General features: G+C 39.6%; 1 protein-coding gene across 2 annotated transcripts in view; it reads left to right on the top strand.

Annotated features, from left to right (window-relative positions):
- The window catches only part of LOC138670897 (solute carrier family 2, facilitated glucose transporter member 11-like), a 196,512-nt gene that overhangs the window by 144,054 nt on the left and 28,917 nt on the right, over positions 1-23,541 (top strand). For both annotated transcript variants that reach the window (XM_069758668.1, XM_069758659.1), the window contains 3 exons: positions 8,280-8,409; positions 9,234-9,382; positions 16,042-16,229. In XM_069758668.1, the coding sequence (XP_069614769.1) occupies positions 8,280-8,409; positions 9,234-9,382; positions 16,042-16,229 (467 nt within the window). The remainder of the gene's footprint in view (positions 1-8,279; positions 8,410-9,233; positions 9,383-16,041; positions 16,230-23,541) is intronic.

Raw genomic sequence — 23,541 nt, 5'->3', positions numbered from 1 at the left:
TATGGGGTATTGACGTACTTAGGAGAAATTGCACAACAACTTTTGTGGTCTAATTTCTCCTGTTACCCTTGTGAAAATAAAAATTTGGGGGCAAAAAGATCATTTTTGCTGAAAAAATGCGATTTTTTTATTTTCACGGCTCTACGTTATAAACTTCTGTGAAGCACCTGGGGGTTTAAAGTGCTCACCAGACATCTAAATAAGTTCCTTAAGGGGTCTAGTTTACAAAATGGGGTCACTTGTGGGGGATTTCCACTGTTTAGGCACATCAGGGGCTCTCTAAACGTGACATGGCGTCCGATCTCAATTCCAGCCAATTCCGCATTGAAAAAGTCAAACGGCGCTCCTTCACTTCCAAGCTCTGCGGTGCGCCCAAAAAGTGGTTTACCCCCACATATGGGGTATCTACGTATTCAGGAGAAATTGCACAACAACTTTTGTGGTCTAATTTCTCCTGTTACCCTTGTGAAAATAAGAATTTGTGGGCGAAAAAATCATTTTTGTGTAAACAAATGCGATTTTTTATTTTCACGGCTCTACGTTATAAACTTCTGTGAAGCACTTGGGGGTTCAAAGTGCTCACCACAGATCTAGATAAGTTCCTTAAGGGGTCTAGTTTCCAAAATGGTGTCACTTGTGGGGGGTTTCCACTGTTTAGGCACATCAGGGGCTCTCTAAATGTGACATGGCATCCGATCTCAATTCCAGCCAATTCTGCATTGAAAAAATCAAACGGCGCTCCTTCACTTCCAAGCTCTGCGGTGCGCCCAAAAAGTGGTTTACCCCCACATATTGGGTATTGGCGTGTTCAGGAGAAATTGCATAACAAAATTTATGGTTACATTTCTGTTTTTACACATGTGAAAATAAAAAAAAATGGTTCTGAATTAAAATGTTTGCAAAAAAAAGTTAAATGTTCATTTTTTCCTTCCACATTGTTTCAGTTCCTATGAAGCACGTAAAGGGTTAATAAACTTCTTGAATGTGGTTTTGAGAACCTTGAGGGGTGCAGTTTTTAGAATTGTGTCACACTTGGTTATTTTCTGTAATATAGACCCCTCAAAATGACTTCAAATGTGATGTGGTCCCTAAAAAAAATGGTGTTGTAAAAATGAGAAATTGCTGGTCAACTTTTAACACCTTATAACTCCATAACAAAAAAAAATTTGTTTCCAAAATTGTGCTGATGTAAAGTAGACATGTGGGAAATGTTATTTATTAACTATTTTTCGTGACATATCTCTCTGATTTAAGGGCATAAAAATACAAAGTTTGAAAATTGCAAATTTTCGCCATATTTCCGTTTTTTTCATAAATAATCGCAAGTAATATTGAAGAAATGTTACCACTAACATGCAGTACAATATGTCACAAAAAACAATCTCAGAATCAGCGGGATCCGTTAAAGCGTTCCAGAGTTATAACTGTTGTGAATTCTGCTCTTGGGCTCCCTCCGGTGGTTATGAGTGGTAGTGCTGCTGTCTTTGGATCGCAGCATTTATCAGGTGTGTCCACTTATTGCAATTTGGACTGGGCTATTTAGTCTTGCTTGATCCTTTCGTCAGTGCCAGTTGTCCATTGTTTTTGGAGGATTCACATCCCTACCTGGTCTCTCCTGTTTTGCTGTTCTTTTCAACAAAGATAAGTTCTGGCTTTGTTTTTGCTGTCCACATGCTGTGGGCCTTATAGTTCTGTGCATTTTCATGTTTTGTCTTGTCCAGCTTGTCTGTGTAAGGATTTTTGCAGCCAAGCTGTATCTCTGGAGATGCAGATATACCCTCCATGTCTTTAGTCAGATGTGGAGATTTGTATTTTCTGTGGTGGAAATTTTCTAGTGTTTTAATACTGACCGCATAGTACTCTGTCCTATTCTTTCTTTTTAGCTAGAAAGGCCTCCTTTGCTAAATTCTGATTTCAGTCTGCGTATGTCATTTCCCTCTCCTCTCACAGTCAATATTTGTGGGGGGCTGTCTATCCTTTGGGGATTTTCTCTGAGGCAAGATAGTTTTCCCGTTTCTATCTTTAGGGGAAGTTAGTCCTTAGGCTGTGTCGAGGTGTCTAAGGAGTGTTAGTGTTCAGGGTCTGCGGTCAGTACAGGTACCACCTTCTCCAGAGTACGTCTCATGCTGCTCCTAGGCCACCAGATCATAACATATAACCTCATAAGGTGACAGTGGTCAGAATTGTAAAAATTGGCTCGGTCATTAAGTACAAAATTGGCTCTGTCACTAAGGGGTTAAGGACATCCATGAAGCAGGAACGACTTGTAAATTTGACTATCATGAGCATCGAGTCAGATATACTGCATGAATTGGACTTTAGTGAGATCATTAGTGATTTTGCAGCACGAAAATAAAGGAAAGTGCCCGGATTGTAAAAAATGAATGATTTTACCTGAATTACTCTGCGTATATGATTTTTTGTAAATAAACTTGCGTTCGTTTCATTTTGTGTTTTTGCATTACATATTGCAACACCTTGAAAAATGGGCCTCCCCCCAAAATGGGCCCCGGGCCACCCACCTCTTTAATCTGGCCCTGGACAGCGCTGAATACTACAAGTGCACTAATATTCACTGATACACCCCCCAGTCCACTGAACTGCATAATTTTCATACATTTTCAGACATTGGATGGCTATGAAATGGGTATCACAGGAAATGTTTTAACTGATCTTATTGTGCAGAATTTCTCGTTTACTAGTGAAAATCTTACTGAAAGATTCCATTTAAAGACCGGTGTAAACCTAACCTAATCAGAACTTGTTCATGCTAGAGTCATACATTGATTTCGATAGCTGAACACAAAATATTTCTGTTTCACAGCTTACAATACATTTGGGCAAACTTACTAATGTTGTCTAATATTTAGGCAGCATAAACTTATGCCAGGCAGTCTAATGATGAACCACATTTATCACAGTGGCACATGCTGGATGATAAATAAGATGCGTCTTGCTCTTTTCTTTTACTTTACACAAATCTTGATTGTCCTTCTATGCAGCAAAGATTCAAAGTTACCTTGTTGCGGTCCTGGATTACATTGGTGCAACTTTAAGGAGTTGCCCAGTCAAACCGATAACTCTGCAATCACTCGTTTCAATGCAGCCATTTGGTAAATTCCAAAAAATTCATTTTTTTTCTCACTAATGTACACTCTGCACCCCACCTTGACTGAAAAAAACAGCCACTCTACCATAAAGGCCCGACTAGTGGAGGGCTGCAGTGATAGTTGACTTTGTGGAACTTTCTCCCATCTCCCTACTGCATCTCTGCAGCTCAGCCACAGTGATCTTGGGGTTCTTCTTTACCTCTCTCACCAAGGCTCTTCTCCCACGATTGCTCGGTTTGGCTGGACGGCCAGGTCTAGAAAGACTTCTGGTGGTCCCAAACTTCTTCCATTTAAGGATTATGGAGGCCACTGTGCTCTTAGGAACCTTGAGTACTGCAGAAATTCTTTTGTAACCTTTCCGTACCCACTGCATATATATTACAAAGTTGTAGTTTTTTTCATAAATACTGTTTACTTAATAAATAAAAATAAAAAAGCGGTAGCCCTTTAAGGAAATACAATAGGAATACCATTTCTTTTAGTAGCTATATTATTTATGTGCATTTTTGTCTGAATGTAACAAGGTTGACTTTTTAACACCATTCCCCGCTACTTACAGATATATTATCTAAAGTGCAAATTTATTATAAATCACAAATAGTACAAATAAAAAAGGACAATATCATTAATATATTATACAATTGGGATTTTTTTCTAGTGTCTCCTCGGTGGGCATGATGTGTTATTTAAACAGCAAATTTTTATAGATATGTGGTCCTATCTTTTTTCTTGACTTTCAGCCAGTCCCCTTTCTAGGTGACACTATTTTGTATGTACTTCTTACATTTTTTGTATAATATATTAATGATATTGTCCTTTTGTTTTTGTATTTATTGTTCCTTTATTGTCCTCTTTCGGTTTATGGTTTAAATTGAAGGGATCAACACGTGAACAAATGTGAGGTATATTTCTTTTGGATTTTATGTTTTTACTTATAGATGTATTGTAGCCATCTTGTACTGTACTAAGTTAATATGACCATATAAGTATCAGATTTTAATGTGGCCAATGAGACCATCTACAGTACAGACCAAAAGTTTGGACACACCTTCTCATTTAAATATTTTTCTGTATTTTCATGACTATGAAAATTGTACATTCACACTGAAGGCATCAAAACTATGAATTAACACATGTGGAATTAAATACTTAACAAAAAAGTGTGAAACAACTGAAATTATGTCTTATATTCTAGGTTCTTCAAAGTAGCCACCTTTTGCTTTGATGACTGCTTTGCACACTCTTGGCATTCCCTTGATGAGCTTCAAGAGGTAGTCAACGGGAATGGTCTTCCAACAATCTTGAAGGAGTTCCCAGAGATGCTTAGCACTTGTTGGCCCTTATGCCTTCACTCTGCGGTCCAGCTCACCCCAAACCACCTCGATTGGGTTCAGGTCTGGTAACTGTGGAGGCCAGGTCATCTGGCGTAGCACCCCATCACTCTCCTTCTTGGTCAAATAGCCCTTAAACAGCCTGGAGGTGTGTTTGGGGTCATTGTCCTGTTGAAAAATAAATGATGGTCCAACTAAACGCAAACCGGATGGAATAGCATGCCGCTGCAAGATGCAGTGGTAGCCATGCTGGTTCAGTATGCCTTCAATTTTGAATAAATCCCCAAAAGTGTCACCAGCAAAGCACCCCCACACCATCACACCACCTCCTCCATGCTTCACGGTGGGAACCAGGCATGTAGAGTCCATCCGTTCACCCTTTCTGCGTCGCACATAGACACAGTGGTTGGAGCCAAAGATCTCAAATTTGGACTCATCAGACCAAAGCACAGATTTCCACTGGTCTAATGTCCATTCCTTGTGTTCTTTAGCCCAATCAAGTCTCTTCTGCTTGTTGCCTGTCCTTAGCGGTGGTTTCCTAGCAGCTATTTTACCATGAAAGCCTACTGCACAAAGTCTCCTCTTAACAGTTGTTGTAGAGATGTTTCTGCTGCTAGAACTCTGTGTGGCATCGACCTGGTCTCTAATCTGAGCTGCTGTTAACCTGCGATTTCTCAGGCTGTTGACTCGGATAAACTTATCCTCAGAAGCAAAGGTGACTCTTGGTCTTCCTTTCCTGGGGCGGTCCTCATGTGAGCCAGTTTCCTTGTAGTGCCTGATTTTTTTTGCCACTGCACTTGGGGCCACTTTCAAAGTTTTCCCAATTTTTTGGACTGACTGACTTTCATTTCTTAAAGTAATGATGGTCACTCATTTTTGTTTACTTAGCTGCTTTTTTCTTGCCATAATTCAAATTCTAGCAGTCTATTCAGTAGGACTATCAGCTGTGTATCCACCAGACTTCTGCTCAACATAACTGATGGTCCCAACCCCATTTATAAGGCAAGAAATCCCACTTATTAAACCTGACAAGGCACACCTGTGAAGTGACAACCATTCCCGGTGACTACCTCTTGAAGCTCATCAAGAGAATGCCAAGAGTGTGCAAAGCAGTCATCAAAGCAAAAGGTGGCTACTTTGAAGAACCTAGAATATAAGACATAATTTCAGTTGTTTCACACTTTTTTGATAAGTATATAATTCCACATGTGTTAGTTTATAGTTTTGATGCCTTCAGTGTGAATGTACAATTTCCAAAGTCATGAAAATACAGAAAAATCTATAAATGAGGAGGTGTGTCCAAACTTTTGGTCTGTGCTGTACATGTCATACTAAACTCACAGGTCAGTGAAGAACTTTAAAATAAATGAAAAACAAAAGATTTGGTTTGTGTGAAGAAGTGGCACATTTTGGCCATTCATGCCATGCACGTGTATTTAGCCACTAACAGGCAAAAAAAAAAAAATCAAACCTGTGCATTGTCTACTAAAATCTTCAATCAATTGATGATCAATTTTGACTAACATTTTTCTCATGTGTACCATTCCACAACAGGGAGAGAAAGATCTGTATGTATTCATGTTAATATGGCAGCATACAGAGGCCAAAACAGCTGTATACTTGTGTGCAGGTATGGACTGGGGCTGAAATTCAGCCCTGGCATTTGAAATTACACATCCCCATGTTGTCCCTGTCCCCAAGAACCAGATGGAATATATTACTAATATTACCCGGGATGGAGGAAAGGAAGATTTTCTACAAGACCAATATTTCTAATGATACCTGTGGCTGCCGGGGTGAGTGACGGAGTTAGCGACTTTGTGCTCTGTCACAACTCTTAACAGTATGGGGGTCTTGAGAACACTGATTCTGTTAACAACGTGGCAGACAAGGCAGCCCACGACCAGACAGGCCCTTCTGGTATTTGCCAGAATTGCCAGATGGCCAGTCCGGCCCTGCATGAGATCTAAGAAGCAATCATTTCATATTTATATATTAAATCTATCCTCGGAACTTGTTCTTGTGAATTGCATTCTGGAAAGTGAAAGCTATGAATTTGTGAAATCACTCAACTTTTAATTAGACTATTTCTTAAAATAATGATATTTGAAGATAAAAATATGAAGAGCATTGAATGTATGCTGTACATTCCCTTCCATACCTCAACATTGAGGTGTGGTTGTAGTAAATTCCAATATCTCATACTAGCAGTTGTGTTCGGGCCTTATTGCATGATATGGTAAAATGGCTCCTCACATAAGAAGACACCTGTCTTACGAATTGTACATGGTAGGTGGTGGGTTCAAGGTTTGCCCTGAGGCCCAGGAACTTCAAGATATCTGTGTGACCCCATATCTCAACTACCTGTACAGCAATTAGTGTGTTAATCTGGACTTTGGAAATAGCCTCTTGAAGGAGCCAGGTCCCTTACACCTCCTACTGCAAATAGCAATCTGAAAAGACAATTTTGACTCTTTAAAGGGCTTTGCCACATGACATAGTGTATAAAGCCAAACCAGAATCTCCATTTGCAGACACATGTTGCACAGTTTTTCTCCTCATCAGTGCAAACCAGGAAAACTGGTTGGCTGGTTAAGAAGCTTTTGAGAGAGGTCTACGGTGTAAAGTTTCTCCTTGTGAATAGCACCAAATTGACACACGGAGACTTATAAGCAAATAAATATGTAAATAGCTTTTTTACAGAGGAAGAGAACAGGGCTTCTACTGATACCTATTGGACGTAGCAATCCTAAAAGTCAATATCAACTCTAAAATTCCCAGGGGAGCATTGCATGGCCTTTAAGTCTCTCTACGCCACCATGGTGCTCTCCATAAAGAAAAGCTTTACCCCATAGACACATTGAGGACAATATGCTACCTACTGTATTCACATGGGAAGTTATAGGTTGTAAGTGGAGTTAGATTTTAATTATGGGACCGATGAGATTTTGAGGCTTTTTAATGATATGGTACAGAGTATTACACCTGTATGTAAATGATCAAATGTAGCCTACACTACGTCTATGAAAACATAAAAACCGCAATTCTATGAATTTTGTATTACAAAATATATATGTTTAGATTAGATAAAAATAAAGAAGTAAAAGAATAGAAATAACATCAATGTCACCTTACTGTCATTATTAATTTATTACCTTAAATCTGCTGAACTACGCTTTTTAAGGATAAAAATGCAAATGTTGCTGTTAATGAATGGAGGTGGTGGTCTGAAATATTAATAGACCGTGATATGTGAAAGCAATGTGTTGACTCTTTTCACCATGCAAATGCTAGCTGAATCTTAACCCGTTGCTTGCGAGTGATAGTTCATCTGTGTTATGTCAGGAATCTTATTTTTAAAATATTTAAACCTCCGTTTTATGAATTATGAAAAATCAGCCAAGGACATGTACAGTCATTTCTATACTGATTGTCAGGTTCTAACAATGGAAAGCAATGCATATGATTTTCCTAGTGAAGGAGTTGACGATGCCTCTTTAAAAATATATAGACATAATAGGGAAAATTTCGATGATTGTCAGGGTCGAATCTCATTGGTGCTGGCATAGCTGGAACCTAGAACTTCTGCACCAAGGACCAGTTTATGTCTGGTAAAAAGTGTTCTTGGGCAGGGCTGGGGATGTGCCATGGACAGCATTTATGGTAATGACTGGAAGAGCTGCTACATACCCGTGATGACCTAAATCTACCATTGAAGCTCTAGCCCCAGAGGAAGAGGCGCCTCTGGGAGACTCAATTTATTCTTTCATTGGTTTTTAATCAATGCCATGTAATGCTATAAAGAGATTTAAAGAATATTGCTTGCTTTCTTTTGTAGGTGTCGGGATGTGTGTACAACCATTATATCTGGGAGAAATAGCTCCCAGGAGAATAAGGGGCCTTACATCTGTTGGCATTAATATCTTCTTGACTACTGGGATCTTGACAGGGCAGATTGTCGGCTTACGGTATGGACTGTCTAACATTACAGAAGATTATGGAGATGCTTAGCTAAAGCTCAAGACGTAATGCCACATTTTACATTCAATAAAATGGTTACTTATCATTCTTATACCAAACTAGATGTAGCAGAACTTTTTACTTTGATATCCAATAGTCCAGAATACTCAAGAATGTGGCATCTCATGGGTCTCGAGGTGCTAGATTAAAGAAAAAACATTATAACAGAGATCATTTAATTTATGTAGTTTTCACAGATAGAAAAATACTCAATTGTACACCAGTCTTGATAATGGACCTGCGAGAATAAGAAGCATCATTTAGGCGCATCTTATTGATGGCCGGCCAGTTCATGTGTCTCTTCAGGAATATTACTCTAGTCGGGCTTGACCGATAGCCTCTTTGCTGTGTGACTACAGGCAAAAGAATCCTCAGGGAAGCAGTAGGAGGTGATGCTGGGAGGGGAAAATAGCTGGAGTGATAGGAGATCTGGAGTAGAGGCTTTCAGAATTATTTGCATATCAATTAAAGTGCTGATTACTCAGTAATGGAGGAATGGACTGGCCATGTAAAGGTATTGGTAAACTTGTCTTTAAAAGAGCTACATGGTTGTATGAATAGTTTGGAGTGCGGAATCCTGCTGACGGATTTCTTTAAATAGAATATCCTAGTGATAGGCCATATAATAATATATATTTTCTTTTTTTACATTTACATCTAAGATGCATAAAATACTGTCCATCTAATAAGTATTGTATAACTAATTAACGCTGGTTTGTTTTTTAGTGTCTGACAGTCTGAATAATCACATTTGTATTGTTCTGTCTCATAGAGAGGTGCTAGGTGGTGAAAACTCCTGGTCTTTACTGCTGTCCTCTTGTGCCATTCCGGCTCTTATACAGCTATTGACACTGCCATGCTTTCCTGAAAGTCCCAGATACCTTCTGATAGAAAAGAAAGATGATTACCGATGTCAAAAGGGTAAGACATTGTTAGCAGCGGGTTAATCAGCGTGATGTCCACAACGAGCAACAGAGAATGTTCATTTATTAAGAATTAAGAACATCCAGCTTACAACATGAGAACAGGATCAATCTGGTTTCTGAGAGAGAGAGAGCAGCTGTGACCTTCAGCTTCAGCTGCACACACAAGAATGTGCTCACAAAGAAAAGGGGAGGAGGAACATCCTGTCTGTAAATGAGGACTCCTTTTTTTTAACTTTGTTAACATGTGAACAATATGCATGCAGATATATAAATCACATCACATTAAACAAACAATAGTTGTTGCAATACATACAGATCAATATGCATTAGGCCAACACCCCCACTCAACAACTACTTATTCTGTCAGTCCCATAGTGGTTCTCAATTCTTGGAACCTAGGTTGTGGCAATGGCTTGGTCAAAATATCAGCTAACATTTTATCAGTTTCACAATAAACAAATTGAATTACGCCACGATCTATTAAATCACGTAGATGATGACATCTGACGTCGATGTGCTTAGTTCTAGCACTGATATTTTCACTGCATGCAAGTTTAATGCATCCTTGGTTGTCCTCATATATCACCGTTGGCTGAGTTAAAGGTTTTCCAAGATCGTCCATCAGTTGTCTTAGCCAAATGATCTCCTGACCTGCATAGGCTGCGGATACATACTCAGCTTCTGTAGATGACAAAGCAACAGATACTTGTTTTCTACTAGACTAGGAGATTGAACTTTCTCCAAGTTTAAATATGTATCCGCTTGTGGATTTACGATCTTGCGAATCACCAGCCCAATCTGAGTCAACATAGCCGGTGAGTTTTAGATTTCCTGCTGCAGATATTTTTAAATTTACACCTTGTGTCCCTTTTAAATATTGGAGAACTCTTTTAACGGCATTCCAGTCCTTTTGGCGCGGTTTCTCCACATATCTGCACAATATTCCAACTGCTGTTGTAATATCCGGTCGAGTCGTAGTTGATATATATAGAAGTGCCCCCACTGCCTGTCGATATTTCTCATTGTTAGGCAACAGGCCATCTTCTTCCAGTTTCAGGTAGGATGATTCCATTGGCGTTGATACACCTTTGGCCTCCGTCATTCCGAACTGATCCAAAATTGAATTAATCTTTGCACTTTGATTTAAAAGAAAACTTCCATCTTCCTCTCTATGGATGTGGATTCCTAGATAATATGTCACATTTCCTAGGTCTTTTGTTTCAAAATGCTGGTTAAAAATTTTAGTAATTTTCCCAATTTCAGCTTCTTCTTGATGAACTACAATAACATTGTCCACATATAAGAGAATATACATCCATTTTCCATCTGTATATCTCGTGTACAGGCATGGATCCGCTTGACCTCTTTTAAATCCTTCTTCTAACAAGACTTTGTTCATTTTAGTGTTCCATGCTCTCGCCGATTGTTTAAAGGTACCTTCACACTGACCAACTTCACAACGATATCGCTAGCGATCCATGACGTTGCAGCGCCCTGGATAGCGATATCATTGTGTTTGACACGCAGCAGCGATCTGGATCCTGCTGTGACATCGTTGGTCGGAGCAGAAAGTCCAGAACTTTATTTCGTCGCTGGATCTCCCGCAGACATTGCTGAATCGGCGTGTGTGATGCCGATTCAGCGATGTCTTCACTGGTAACCAGGGTAAACATCGGGTTACTAAGCGCAGGGCCGCGCTTAGTAACCCGATGTTTACCCTGGTTACCAGTGTAAATGTAAAAAAAATAAACACTACATACTTACATTCCGGTGTCTGTGGTGTCCCCTCGGCGTTCTGCTTCCCTGCACTGTCAGTGCCGGCCAGCCGTAAAGCAGATTACAGCAGTGACGTCACCGCTGTGCTTTATGGCCAGCCGGCGCTCACAGTCAGTGCAGGAAAGCACAGCGCCGGGGGACAGACACCGGAATGTAAGTTTGCGCTTAGTAACCCGATGTTTACCCTGGTTACCAGGGGACTTCGCATAGTTCGTCGCTGGAGAGCTGTCTGTGTGACAGCTCTCCAGCGACAACACAGCGACGCTGCAGCGATCGGCATCGTTGTCTAGATCGCTGCAGCGTCACTAAATGTGACGGTACCTTAAGACCATAAAGAGATTTTTGTAGTTTGCAAACAAGATTCTGTTCACCTTCCTTTACATAACCTTCAGGTTGAGTCATGTATAAGTCCTCCTCAATGTCACCATTTAAAAATGCAGTTTTGATATCCAAATATCTGACAAACATCCTTTGTACTGCAGCTACCGCCAACAATGCTCTAAATGTTGTCTGCTTAGCGACCGGGGAAAAAGTAGCATCATAGTCGTCGCCATATTTTTGAGAATATCCTTTTGCGACCAACCTCGCTTTAAATCGGTGGACTTTACCTTCAGAATCATATTTGGTTTTATATACCCATTTGCACTTAATTGCCTTTTTATCCTGTGGTAACTCAGTGAGTTTCCAAGTTCAAAGTTGATGAAGCGAGTTCATTTCTTCATTCGCGGCATTGATCCACTTTGTTCTTTCATGGGCGGGTAGTTTCTGCATTTCATCCCATGACTGTGGTTCTGTCTCAGGCAGTGTCTTCACAATGTAGGATAAACGTTTAGCTGATATTCCTTTGTTTGATCTTGACGACCGTCTAATTTCAGGTTCACTTAGGCCTTTTGTTGTTCCTTCAGTGGTTGAAGAGTCCAGCCAGACTTCTACATTCTTTTCTTTCTTTGTCTTGTAATTGTGATTGAGATTGTTGTTGTTGCTTCATCTGGACTACTGGCATAATGTCATAAAACTTGGGTGACATGAAGTTTTCATCAAACACTACATCTTTACTTATTGTGACCTTGTTTGTCTCTGGGTGTAAATTTCTATAGCCTTTCTGGGTTTCACTGTAGCCTACCAGGATGCCTTTCTTGGCATGAGATTCCCACTTAGTTCGTTTTTCTTTGGGAACATGTGCAAATGCTTTACTTCCGAAAATCCTTATGTGTTGTAGCTTTGGTTTTGTACCATTCCATTGCTCAAATGGAGTTTTCTCTGTCGCTTTACTTGGTAGTCTGTTCTGAAGATAACAAGCCGTCATAATAGCTTCGCCCCAATATACTGTAGGCAAATTTGCATCAAATAACATACTCCTTGCGATTTCACAGAGTGTCCGGTTCCTTCTTTCTGCTACACCATTTTGCTCAGGGTTGTATGGTACAGTAGTTTGAAATATGATTCCATTTTTCTTTAAAATGCTCTGTGTTTCATTACTTGTATACTCAGTTCCATTATCTGCACGTAAAGTTTTTGGCATTCTTCCAAACTTGTTGTGTACTTCAGCTAGATATATTCCAAGTTTCTCTGGAACTTCATTTTTGCTGTGAAGTAAATAGACAACTGTATATCTTGAATTGTCATCAATAAATGTAAGAAAATATCTCTTCTTTCCAGGGGTCTGAGTACGCATTGGACCACAGATATCCGTGTGTACTAAATCTAGTGGTTGTTCTGTTCTTGTAGTACTTTTCTTAGGAAAGGCCTTTCTGGACATTTTCCCTTTGATACAGCTGGAACACCTCATTGTCTGAATACATGAATCAATTGTAATATTGTCAGCTAATTATTCTTGAAATAACTTTCTTATTGCTTCTGGGTCTCTATGCGCAAGCCGCCTGTGCCATACATGAATACAGTTCTTGTGCAGTTCTTGCTTAGCTGTGCATACACACTCTTTACGTTTCAACTGATACAGTTCATCTCTGATTTTTCCTTTTGCTAATGTATGACCCTCTTTTGAGATGATGCAGCTATCTTCCTTAAATGTAACTTCATTACCTTGTTTTGTGAGCTTTTTCACAGATAATAGATTACTTTCAAGACTAGGCACATATAGTACATCTTTTACATGGATCCTTCTACTTTGTGTTGCAGAGATGTTACAATCAATATAACCGTCTCCTATACCTTCTGAGTTCATGCACTGACCGTTTGCCATTATCCCTTTCTCTGACTTATTTTGGTTAAGCTTAGTAAAGAAGTCTCTGTCATTGGTCATGTGACTGGTTGCACCAGAATCTATACACCACGCATGCTTTAATTTAAATGCATTGACTGATGTGAATGCAGCTTCAGTATTTGCTGAATCATTGTTTCCAGATACAGCACTCTTAACTCTCTCGAATAAAAGAGAAAAAATAGCATATGGACGGCACTGCCCCAACTAAATCCATAATCTTCAGGAAAGCCGGTACTAAAAGGCTATATCATGTCAGCAACAGCCATGGCAAAAAAGATATCCGGTGCAAAACCATGAAATAACATATGTGTCCCAGGTAGCAAAAGAAAAAAGCAGGATGCACTCACCAATCTTCAAAGTAGCAAATTTTATTGAGTCTTCACAATTAAAACTTCATGGCCGGGGGAGAAGAAAAGGAGCTCGTGCGAGCAGGGGAGACGACGGCCGTTTCGCGCGGTTCTTGCGCTTCAACGGGTCTGCATCCCCGTTGAAGCGCAAGGACCGCGCGAAACGGCCGTCGTCTCCCCTGCTCGCACGAGCTCCTTTTCTTCTCCCCCGGCCATGAAGTTTTAATTGTGAAGACTCAATAAAATTTGCTACTTTGAAGATTGGTGAGTGCATCCTGCTTTTTTCTTTTGCTACCTGGGACTCTTAACTCTCTGTTGGCTGTTTTGCTTTTTCAGCTGATTCATTTTAGCTTTCCAGACTCTGCATTCAGCTTTTAAATGACCTGGCTTCTTGCATACAAAACATTCATGTGTCTCTTTAGGGTGGTTTCTGCTGGTGGGCACATCATGTGTTTGTAAAGCAGTTTCCTTGTTACATATCTTGCTGCTCACATTTTCTGCCTTTCTCTTATATTCATCTACAAGCTTTCCTCTGACGTACTCCAATGTCAGCTCATCATCTGGGCGTGCATCTAGTGCAGTTACAAGCGTGTCATAGCTTTCTGGGAGACCACTAAGTAATAGTGCTGCTACATGGAAGTCCTTCATATCTTCCCCAATGCCCCGCATTCGCTCTACGGTCTCCAGAGTATTTCTAATGTAGTCCTGCATGTCCTGGTCATTGTGTAGCTTAGACTGATACAGCTTTCTCATTAGATAGAGTTTATTACTTAAATTTATTCCCTCATGTACTTTCTGCAACTGCTCCCACATTTCCTTTGCAGATTCACACTTACACACATGCACAATCTGATCATCCTCTATACTGAGTGATATGGTGCTCTGTGCTTTCTGATCCATTTCTAGCCATTCCTGTGGTACTGGGTCAGGCTTAGGGTCCTGAGTGTATTTCCACGTACCTTCTCTTATCAGCAGCATCTTCAACTTGAATTTCCAGGATTGGTAGTTCTGGTTATTCAGGCTTGGCACTGTAAACTTTGTTGAGTTGCTGCTGGCGGCCATTTTACTTCTTCTCAGTTTGCTGTTGTCTTTCTATCTCTGTGCTCTGGAGGTTTGGGATTGCTTTGACTCCTGGGCCCATAACCTGTTAGCAGCGGGTTAATCAGCGTGATGTCCACAACGAGCAACAGAGAATGTTCATTTATTAAGAATTAAGAACATCCAGCTTACAACATGAGAACAGGATCAATCTGGTTTCTGAGAGAGAGAGAGAGAGAGCTGCTGTGACCTTCAGCTTCAGCTGCACACACAAGAATGTGCTCACAAAGAAAAGGGGAGGAGGAACATCCTGTCTGTAAATGAGGACTCCTTTTTTTTTTTTTTTTAACTTTGTTGACATGTGAACAATATGCATGCAGATATATAAATCACATCACATTAAACAAACAATAGTTGTTGCAATACATACAGATCAATATGCATTAGGCCAACAGTCATGAAACCAAATAACCTTAAAGCAGGTAATTTCAATCTTTTTTCCCATGACAGTATATGTTTGTTTAGAAAAGCAACATAGTTATCACCCAAAAGAAAAATTATTCAGTACCCCGCCAGATCACACCAACATCATCTACACACAGTACAGTCATCTACCATTGTTGCTAGAAGTGTTTAGAGATCTGGGGTTAGGTAAGTATCCATTATCATTACTAAGATTCACTTTGCCAAGCCATATGGCTAACCACATTGCTCTCAAAACAGAGCCAGACACAATTCTCCAGACCAGTGGTATCTACAATGACTCACAATTCAGTGTGATCAAATCCAGTCACAGGGCCAGGCTGTATCCAGTCCTCACAGGACAGGACTACTAAATTGCCTCAAAACAGTAACCAGAGTGCCCCCTGTATCCGTAGACCAGCACAATGCTAGTTACCACACCCTGAGAAAAGTTCCCATTACAAGGACTCCAGAGCAGACCATGCCACGATGCTCCCAGCATACAGCCATCCACATTGTCCTAGAAAAGTGATCAGTGTCCAAAGTATAGTTTCAGACCATTCATAGCCAGGATTGAGGATGGCCATCACACTGCATCGGACCAGTACTATCCACAGATTACCCTTTAAACAAACAGCAATAGTCCTTCTTTTAGTAAAAGTAGCACCAGAACAGTACTAGCCAGAATGCAACCATTACAGAGCCTTTAAGTTTATTTTGCAATTTATAGGTGAACCTCTGGGATTTATTTATTTTCTCGTTTTTAGTAACATTTAACTTTATGTGCATCTTATTTTCTTCAACCAGCACTGAAATCATTTTATGGTTCGCACAACTTCCAATTGGAAATGGAAGATATCCAAAAAGAATCACATGCTTTAAAAGATGAAAAACAGAAAAAGATTCTGGAGCTGTTCTTCGATCAGTCAGTGAAATGGCAACTGATAACCATAATTGTGACTAACATTGGACAGCAGCTCAGTGGGATCAATGCAGTAAGTACAAAACTTTCCATATATTGAATCTTATGTGTGACCACATATCTACATGCAAGTGTTTATCAAGTAGGCAGACTAAGCACTTATCATGCAAGTCTCCGCTGATTTGTTTTATTGTGCTGTGCTCCTTGTCGTATTATTAAGATACATGAAATCGTTGTTTCGTCATCCAATTAATTAATTATTTGCCACTTTTGCTGAAAAGCCACAATCTAGTTTTAGATCACATAGGTCAATAACAATTGCTTGCTATATCATATTATATTCTGGAGAATTTGGGGTCAACTTTGCAGACAGGTCTACCACATTGACAATTTTGCATTGTAATTTGTAAGATGCATTTATATAATGTGCATGGCTACTGAATGTAGAATAAACTCATACACAAACTACATCCCACTGTCACGCTGCGACTGTTCTTGATTAGGGAAAGGGGCCCTGAGCCGTCCTCAGGACTGAAGCCCTTACTATCCCTGCTCCCACAAGTGCCTCTAAAGGTTAGGAGGATTGGGCCATCAGCCTTACTGTTCTTCTGTTATTTCCTAAGCTATCCCCTTCCCCAGGCGGCTCGAGACAGAAATGCTAGGCTATCAACACATAAGACAGACAGAGATAGCAGAAAGCAGCAAACATATAAACACCAAAGGTAGAGAGGTATATAGAGAAGGATAGGAATATACCAACCGAATGAGAACAGGACAATGAGGAAAGCATGGACGCAACAATCTCCGGTAGCAACAGTGATCTCCAATTCAGCACAGCATCTCTAAGGAGCTAGAAAACAAAGCTTTCACTGACAAGGAAGAGAAGGTCTGGCCAGGTTTTACAGGGAGAAGTAATGACCAGATCAGAAGCAGCTGAAATGGAGCTGCATGTTTCTGACCAGAATAGAAAGGGTCGTTAAGCTCTTCAGCACCAAAGGAAGCCAAATTAATTTAATATGGGACACAAACACACAGGCTAAATGGAAGATCTGCGATTCACACTATGTATTGATCGTCTAATGATTCTGAACAGGTGAGATATATGTAGGGACCAGTGGATGAACTGTTTTAAAAACAAATAACAGCTGTATAGGAAACTATTGATGCTTGTGGTGCAGCAGTCAACAAGTAGTATACAAACATGAAAACCCAGTCCTCCTGGGAGATCTGGCGTTAAAAGATCACTAACATGAAAAAATATAGAAAGCACTCACTGTTTCCTGTGGTGAAAAGAAGTCTTTTTTTTCAATTAATTTGGACATCTAAAGCAGCATAGCCGCGTGTTAGGAGAGATACGCGGGGAAATGGAAGAATGACGGCCGTTTCGCGCACAGGTGGTGCTTCTACGAGTCCAGTCTCCCGCTATGGATTTCCATATGAATTGAAATAAGCTGGATTCGTTTTTTAACATTGAAGCCTATGGAAAACGGATCATTTGATTAGCCAGTTTAAAAAATATGGAGAAAAAAAAGATAAACGTTCAAATCATGACCATTTTCCTTCATTAAAAATAAAGTCCAGAAAAGTTCGATCTATGAAAATATAAAAATTAACCCGATCAGTAAACACAAAAAAGTAAAAACGTTTTTTTTTTCTATCACTAAATATAAAGAAAAACAACTCATAAAATAATAATAAAAACTATATATTGTACCAATAAATTTCTATTTGGTTCATTCTGCCTCTCAAAAATTTAAATAGAAATCCATCAAAAAATGTCATATGTCCAAAAATAATACCAATAAAAACGTTAACTCATCCCACAAAAAAACAAGCCCTCATATGACTCTGTCTGCTGAAATATGGAAAAATCATACCTCTCAAAGTATGGTGATGCAAAAACTACTTTTTGCAATAAAGAGTTTTTTAGTGTGTGACAGTAGCCAAACAGAAAAAAACCATATAAATCTGGTACCGCTGTAATCACACCAACTCGAATAATGAAGTCGCCTAATCCGTTATATCACACGAGGAATGGCGTAAAAAACAAATAAAACCAGTTCTTCACCTGCTGGTGATTTTTCTTCCTTCTGCCTCAGAAAGATCGCAGTAAAGCTTGGCTTACGTTTATCCTGTGCTCCATGCTGAGAACTTACACTGGGGTGTCCGTGTAAATCTCTGAAATACGTGATTCAGACGGAACTCCTGGCAGAAGATTCCCTATAATGAGGCACATGGAAGCACTGTTGACACCGTCTGGCCTATTATCCAGCGATGTCCGTCTTTTTAGGCATCGAAGCATGATCGACCACAGTTTTGTTCACTTCTGAAAAGGACACCTCTGAACAGAGCAGACGGAGTCCAGAGTAATTCTTCTGCCTCATTATAATGAATGGACCCCTCTGGGGTTTCATCTGAATAATGTCACTCAGAGATTTAGACGGAAACCCTGGTGTAAGTGCTCAGTGTAAGGCACAGGATAAATGAGAACCTAAAATGTTATGTAAAATGTTCCCAACAAAAGTTTCAAATCAATCCACAAAAAAAGCAAGTCAATACTGAGGTCCATCATCTGTTAATGGAAATATAGGGGGCTTCCACATTACTGTTAGTACAAAGTCTCTAGAAAAGCAAAATGGCTCCTCGACCCCCCCAAAAGAAATTCAGCAAATTCTGCACTCCCAAATCCAAATGCCACATGCCCTTTTGATCCTCAGTGTGCCTAAACCACTTTTAGCATGTTTGGCCTTTCTGTAGCAATGAGAGCCCACCTAATTTACGGGTGCATGTCCCAAAAGCACGAGCTAGGCAGTAAAACGCACTGGGCACTACAATGTACTGGGCACTACAATGGCAGTTTGCAATTTTCACTTGGCAACAACCACTGCTGCTTGTTTCTGGAAAACACTCATGAAGTCAAAATCATCACTATACCTGTAGATAAATTCCCAAAGGGGTATAATTTCCAAAGTGGTGTCATGTGAGGGGTGATTCTGCTCTTCTAGCACTTAGGGGCTCTGTATATTGGGTCCACAAACTATTCTAGGAAAATTTGGGCTCCAGGAGGCAAATAGCACTCCGTCCCTCCCGAGTCTCACCATACGACTAAGCAGTACTGTAAAGTCATATATGGGGTGTTTCTACATTCAGCATAAATTGCATATACATATTAGTCCTAACCTTAAATCCCTATAGGTTACACTCCGTATACATTAGACAAACCAGAACCCAACAAAAGGGGAAAAAGGAGCGAAAATCTAAAATAAATCAAGTTTATTAAATATCCATAAAAAACATCAATCATTTTTTATATAAACAAGTGTTTTAAGTGCCTCAAGTCAAAACTAGAACTAGACAACAGTGTTGACACACAATATTGATCCTAGGGTATTACACAAATAATACTAGCAACTCTTTCTTTATGGGATACAAAAAATACATTTTGCAATATGTGATGGATACAATCCTATTACTCACAAAAATACTAAATCCCATATTGGTATAATACCATACTGAGAGAGCATATAGATACCCACCCCTACCTCTATCTATCGCACAAAGCTGTACCAGAATATGGAGTGCATATCTGCATGTAACTACCTGGATCTGCGTGTCCTCACTGCTGTCTCACCCCGACGCTGCGTTTTGCCGATCCTTCTTCCGGGGGCGTGTTATTTTGCCAAGGAAACTCAGATCTTTTTAAATGCCTGTTGCCCAATCAGAGACCTGATGTAAATTAAGTCTTGGAAATCACCCAATCACATCTCTTGCTGCATCTAGAGCGTTCTCTGCCCACTTCTGACGCTACTTCCGGTTTCAACTGTGTCACTATTATGTTCATACGTCTCAAAATAAATATTCAATCCTTCTATACACCGGTACTACCATTTCCAGCGTTATAATATAATACTCCAACACACCAGCTAATCTGAAGATCCAAAGACATAGATTGCGGCGATTTCATCACTCCTCACTATATTACGCCCACAGTATGACGCTACTTCCGGTTTAAAACCTATACTATTCACCCGTTTATCTAGATAATCTATGGGTCAATATCCAACAAAAAGACAGCGGTATACTCCCTCACCCTACGATTTACACAATACCTTAGTGATAAGCGAATTAAAAAGCCTAAATTCTCTCGGCGATTCAGCCGCCGATGTCACCACTCAGAGACCTCCTTCCATCTAATTAGCGTAGCGTGAGAACACTCCCCTCAACTAATGGAAACGCCCACGCCACCGTCCTATAATCTCGGGATGTCTCCGGTAACCTACACATACACCCATACTAGTATTTCGATTCCAATATATCCCACATAAGGAACCAATAGTACATATATACCCTTCATATATAGAGTCTAAATAAAACCCCATAAAGACTTCCTAATACATAACTCTACACAAAGTGAATTGGTCTAACATAACCCTATATGATGCCCGTAAAAAATGAAAACAGGGAAGCCGGGACTCAAATGGCGCATCCCCCGCTGAAGTCACCCCCACAGGGGCATCCCCTCATCTCCGACCAACGGAACAAAGGGGGGACCACCACAGCCGCAGTTGCTAGGTAACCCCTCCGCCCGCTATACTGTCGGAGGGAAGATGCCCGGAGCAACCTCCAGCAGCGCATGCGCACCATCCCAGCGCTCTCCTCTGCCCATACCCTATGTGACTGTACCTCTTTCTTATTACCAATACCGTGTATACATACATGAGGACAAAATCAGTGTGAGCCATAAATTTAAGTAAAACGTGTCTACGCTAAAATAGCTTTTAATATTACAAAACCTACTATAATTATTACATATGATGTGCAAATACTCTTTTTCCGTAAAATACGCTTATATAGACCATTTATAACATTATACCTACTATTATACCACCATATAAATATAATTTGTGTACACATACAGACATTATTAAGAAATTCCTAAAAAACATACATAATACATACATATAACAAATAAAAAATAAAAAACATATATATATCTCTGGCCTATATAGGGCAAAGGATTACTCCGCAGCTAGTCTCTGGACAAAATATTTCCACCATATATATTCATAGTTATAGCTCAGAAGTACAGTATATCTTCTTTCTTTTTTCATCAATCCTGCCATATTCTTCTTTCTTCTTATTTTGGATTGAAGTTAGATACAACAAGATGAAACAACGGGTATCCTCTCAAAACAACCAGTCTCTATGAAGGGCAAACAAGAAACACTTATTAATGACACAATAAACAACTAAAAACCAATAAAACCAACCCTTGGAAAAAACTCCTAAAAAATTCCCTCCAGAATAATATCAAATTTACAGAAATGCCCCGAAACCAAAATTCTCGTTTAAACCTTGCGGTGCCAATGTACCTAGTCGGTATATCCATCGACTTTCATACTGTGCCAATATTTTACCCATGTCACCCCCTCTTACACCCAAAGATACTGAATCAATACCCTTTATTTTTAAATTATGAGGGTTACATTGATGAAATTTCTTAAAATGCTTGGGCAACGTTTTTAAAGTAGTTTCGTCTTCCACTAATTTGGCCTTTGCAATGTCTCTACAATGCTCACGTGTCCGAATTTTCAATTCTCTAGTTGTTAATCCAATATAAATTTTGTTACATGGACACGTGGCATGGTAGATCACACCGCGAGAGGTACATGTCAAATACTTACGAATGGTATATTCTTTTGAATTGTCAAAATTCGAAAAGGTCTTACTTTTGATGTGATTCAGACAAGCTTTACATAATCCACACGGATAAAATCCTTGGTTTGTGGCCTCCACAGGTTTCGAGTTTCTATTCGGATTATATAGGCTGTGTACCAAAACGTCACGCAAATTTTTAGACCCTTTTGCTACAATCAGCGGTCTTTCCGGTAATATTTGTTTCAAAATCGGATCTGTATGTAAGATTTTCCAATGTTTCTGAAAGATATCTTTAAATTGATGCCATTTGTCATGAAAAGTTGTAATCATTCGTACCTCCTGTTTCTTATTCTCCATACTTCTTGTTTCTTGTTCTTTATATAGCAAATCATTTCTTGGAGTTTTTAGGGGCCGCTGATAGCCTCTTTTTAAATTCCGCTTGCTATAACCCCTCTCTAAAAATCTGCGGCTGAGATCAGCTGATTGTTTTTTGAAATCCTCAGGTTTGGTACAAATTCTTTTTGCCCGCAGAAACTGTCCTGTTGGAATTCCCCTAATTGTTGCTGGGGGATGCGAAGATTTTGCATGTAGGAAGCTATTTGTTGAAGTTGGTTTCCTATAAAGATCAGTAAAAAGAAAGCCCCTTTCGTCAACATTAATTTGGAGATCCAAAAATTCAATACTCCTACCACTTTTATAAGTTAGTTTAATGTTTAATCCGTTAATATTTAATGTCTCCATAAATAAATCTAAATCACTTTTTGACCCTTCCCAGATGAACCATATGTCGTCAATATACCTCATCCAGCCTGAAACCAGGCTGGATAGAGGTATAGGGTTGCAAACAAAAATGTCACGTTCCCACGCCCCTAAAAATAAGTTTGCGTAGGATGGGGCGCAACATGCCCCCATGGCTGTACCTTGACATTGTCGATATACTACATCTTTGAAGACAAAAATATTATGGAGGCAAGCAACATGGAGAGAGATTTGGTCTCTTTATTGCTGCAATTGATAGAATATGCTCTTACGCATAATATTTTTGTCTTCAAAGATGTAGTATATCGACAATGTCAAGGTACAGCCATGGGGGCATGTTGCGCCCCATCCTACGCAAACTTATTTTTAGGGGCGTGGGAACGTGACATTTTTGTTTGCAACCCTATACCTCTATCCAGCCTGGTTTCAGGCTGGATGAGGTATATTGACGACATATGGTTCATCTGGGAAGGGTCAAAAAGTGATTTAGATTTATTTATGGAGACATTAAATATTAACGGATTAAACATTAAACTAACTTATAAAAGTGGTAGGAGTATTGAATTTTTGGATCTCCAAATTAATGTTGACGAAAGGGGCTTTCTTTTTACTGATCTTTATAGGAAACCAACTTCAACAAATAGCTTCCTACATGCAAAATCTTCGCATCCCCCAGCAACAATTAGGGGAATTCCATCAGGACAGTTTCTGCGGGCAAAAAGAATTTGTACCAAACCTGAGGATTTCAAAAAACAATCAGCTGATCTCAGCCGCAGATTTTTAGAGAGGGGTTATAGCAAGCGGAATGTAAAAAGAGGCTATCAGCGGGCCCTAAAAACTCCAAGAAATGATTTGCTATATAAAGAACAAGAAACAAGAAGTATGGAGAATAAGAAACAGGAGGTACGAATGATTACAACTTTTCATGACAAATGGCATCAATTTAAAGATATCTTTCAGAAACATTG

This window comes from Ranitomeya imitator, chromosome 1 (genome assembly GCF_032444005.1).
Source record: "Ranitomeya imitator isolate aRanImi1 chromosome 1, aRanImi1.pri, whole genome shotgun sequence".
Taxonomy (NCBI): domain Eukaryota; kingdom Metazoa; phylum Chordata; class Amphibia; order Anura; family Dendrobatidae; genus Ranitomeya; species Ranitomeya imitator.
This window is presented reverse-complemented; position numbering and strand designations above follow the sequence as displayed.